Here is a 3,204-nt window from a genome sequence, read left to right on the forward strand (position 1 = left end):
GTACTTGCAAGCGCACGAATTGTACCAATAGTATAGTTATGCAAGTGTGAGGTTGAACCCACAGGGACTTGTGATTTTTTTATAGGAAAACTAAATAAACTTAAATCGATTATACCCTAACCTAGTTGACAAAAGTATGATTGGTTTTTAAACTAAAGATTAAATAAAGCAATGACAAAATAATAATTAAACTAGCACAGAAAAATAGTGAGATTGCCGGTTGAGAAAAGTAACTAAGGTTTTGGAATCCACACCCACATTTATTTAGCAACTAATCTTATGCAATGGTTTTTCCTATAATTTCTACACAATGATTTAGAAGCTAATCTTAATCATCATGGATAATATGTCGTTAAGCCCTTTTTATTTATAACAAAAATATGTTCCTCCTCTGCTTCGCATGTTTAAGTCAAAATCATCACTATATCCGCGTAAAACAAATCATAGTAGACATCCCGTACTTAAATATTAACAATGACAAACCAAGCAATTCGATTAATATGGTGATATCAAATCATGGAAAAAACCCATTCCGATTGAATCCATATATGAGTTTCAACCAAAATAATTAATGAGTTCAGAACAATAAACTATGAAAGCACGTAGAAAAAATCAAGTGCATAAAACCAATCAATAAAATTCATGGGGTTTCATCCTCAACCCTAGTTCACAAGTTTAGCTACTCATGGATAAAAACATTGTATCAATTATTCGGCTAGAATCCAAGAAAATAATAAAGCTCATAAAGATTTCTTCTGCTCTTGTTCTTGTGTTCCCAGCCGTGGCTCTCCAAGTCAAACTTGCAATCCATGGTACTTCAAGTGGCCATTCATCCCCGGAACGAACCCTATTCTTCTCATTTTATAGATGGTTCCCAAAATTGCCGTGAATCTTCTCAATAAAGGAAAATCCTAATCTTCCTAATCTGTTCGTTCTAGTCAACTAGGCAATCTTTGGGCTATAACACTTCTTCAACTTTCGGCAGAAGTAATATAATAAGTAGGGTCCCACCTCGTGAATTAATTTGATCACAGGTTTTGCTTCTTGAATCCAATGGCCGAAATATACTTTATTATAATCTTTTTCCTGCAAACTAAACAATATAACATAATTATCAGAAAGATAATAGAAGTACTCAACTAAGCACATTTAATAACTAGCAACATATGGTATTGGGGCCTGTAAGTGTCAATATTATGTGCTCATCAACCTCCATACGGCAAAGTGTTGTTTGCCCAGGATTGAATCCTACTCAAAATTTTCTCCTTTAGTTGGCTGCAATCTGCTGCTTTCAGCCTTGTTGATATCAAAGGAACCCCTAAGTATTTGATAGGGAGGGATCCCTCACTGATGGGGAGGATATTGCCCAGAGAGGTCTTCACTACCTCAGTAACACCAGAATAGAAAATTCAACTCTTTAGCAAGTTGGGCTGAAGGCCCGAGAGCAAGTGAAAATCCTTCAAAACCTCTGCTATTAGATGAAAAGATCCTTCATCAGCACCAGCAAGGATAAACTAGTCATCTGCAAACATTACTATCTTTTCTGGAAATGGAATGCCTTGATTGAAAAGGCAAATGTGACAGCAAAGAGCAGAGTAAACCCAACTACAACGAGGGCAACTTTTCCCACAAAGTCATGTTTGAACCCCAACTCCTTATTTTGTCCTGAATATCTGCAAACTGAGAAGTAACCAATCCATATAGATTCCAAGAGACAGGGGAAGCGTAATAGTACCACATCCACCACACCGGTATTCTCTGTCAGGAAACCCCCCCCTCCCAAAAAGAAAAAAGAAAAAAGAATCCTTTCAAGGTGTGTGTGATCTGTGTCACATGGAATTGTGTACGAATGTCGTATATACGTTTGAGAGTTGAATTCATCTAAGTCTCATGTCAACTACTGAGTTCGGATGTGGGTATCGGTTTTAAGTGTCAGTCTGTCAGACATTCATCTTGCTCTCATAGTCTCATGTCAAGGTGTGAACATTGGATGTGTGTAAGTGGACAAGTACCGGATTAATCAATCTAGTTCTCATGTCAAAAGCACCATGAGAAGGCAAAAAGCACCATCAGAAAGCTCTTCCAAAAACAATAAGTGAAAGATAGGGTGTGTCTCTTTGGTGCAAGCAAATGGAGTACCACGTGCACAACAAAAACTCTTCCTAGTTAACAAATCTCTAAATGTATTCGCTTTTCTTTTTTTTTCTTCTTTTCTTCCTACTGTAAATGGTGTTTCATGCATGATATGAGATATCAATCATATTATGCCACGTTCTTGGTAACTGGTAAGTATGTCGGGCATGTAGCCTGGATCCTTGCACAGGGTCGACTGTCCAACTCTTGTTCTTTATACATTTAGAAGAGTCCATATAACATATTGTGATTCTTCTGTTGGGAAAGAGGAGTTGAATTCCTTGGGATTAACTTACTGTCTTTGGAATTACGAATCCGGAGAAAAGTTTCCACAATGCATAGAAGCCAGATGAGACTATAGCAGCAATGTAGTGGTTGGGAGGTGCTGCCACTGCCATCATTCCATAGAAAGTGAAGTATAACAAGGTGAAATACATGAAGTACAAATACCACAAGAATTTGGAAACTGTCCACTCAAATCCAATCATAGCGTAAACTATGACTCCGTACGTGACAGTCTGAACAAAGATATAAGGAATCTCCATCCCAATCTGCAAAACAGGATCAGTTGTGGTGATAAAGTTGGCGATAAGTGTGGATATAAGCATTCTCTTGTTACATAAATTCTGGAAGGTAATTTTGTTAGCAATATATCTACGCTGCTCTAAATCCAGCTTGGCCCAAAAATTTGACAATCTACCATGAGATGGTATAACTCATTAGGAGGCAGTGAGTTTTGCCTAGTGACTTAGGCAATGCAAGAGCATCTCCAGCACTGGCTAGCTAGTTAAGATAGGAAATTTGTCAGAAAGTACTTTAGCTAGCCACTAAATGTTTGAGCTCCCCAACAGGCTAGGCTTTTTGTTATATGCAAAGGAGAAAAAGGTAACCTGTATCAGGTCTCTATTTTTTGAGTCTTGCTAGCCGTACCGACCAAAGCCCACCGAAATCGTACCGACGGCCACCGCCAGGCCGATACGAGCCGTCCAAAATTTTTTTAAAAAAAAACCGAGGGGGCCCACGCGAGAATCAATGGCATCCGATGTGTGTATGGTGGTTGGATCAAGCACC

At 38.4% G+C, this 3,204-nt stretch overlaps 1 protein-coding gene across 1 annotated transcript; it reads right to left on the reverse strand.

The window, feature by feature from the left end:
• Window positions 1-530: 530 nt before the first annotated feature.
• LOC131315599 (pleiotropic drug resistance protein 1-like) lies at window positions 531-2,802 on the reverse strand. The gene is made up of 2 exons (XM_058344760.1): window positions 2,430-2,802; window positions 531-1,093 (listed from the first exon to the last, which is right to left on the reverse strand). The coding sequence occupies exons 1-2, from the start codon at window positions 2,739-2,741 to the stop codon at window positions 1,073-1,075; spliced, it is 333 nt and encodes a 110-aa protein (XP_058200743.1). The 5' UTR covers window positions 2,742-2,802; the 3' UTR covers window positions 531-1,072.
• Window positions 2,803-3,204: the final 402 nt, after the last annotated feature.

The sequence above is a fragment of the Rhododendron vialii genome, chromosome 2a (assembly GCF_030253575.1).
Source record: "Rhododendron vialii isolate Sample 1 chromosome 2a, ASM3025357v1".
Taxonomy (NCBI): Eukaryota; Viridiplantae; Streptophyta; class Magnoliopsida; order Ericales; family Ericaceae; genus Rhododendron; species Rhododendron vialii.

What these genes read in the sequence shown, in the direction of transcription:
- LOC131315599 (XM_058344760.1), bottom strand. Translation starts at nt 2,741, where the DNA reads ATGCTTATATCCACACTTATCGCCAACTTTATCACCACAACTGATCCT. An exon ending in GATTCGTAATTCCAAAGACA is followed by an intron (nt 1,094 to 2,429) that starts GTAAGTTAATCC and finishes TATATTGTTTAG; the next exon opens with TTTGCAGGAAAAAGATTATA.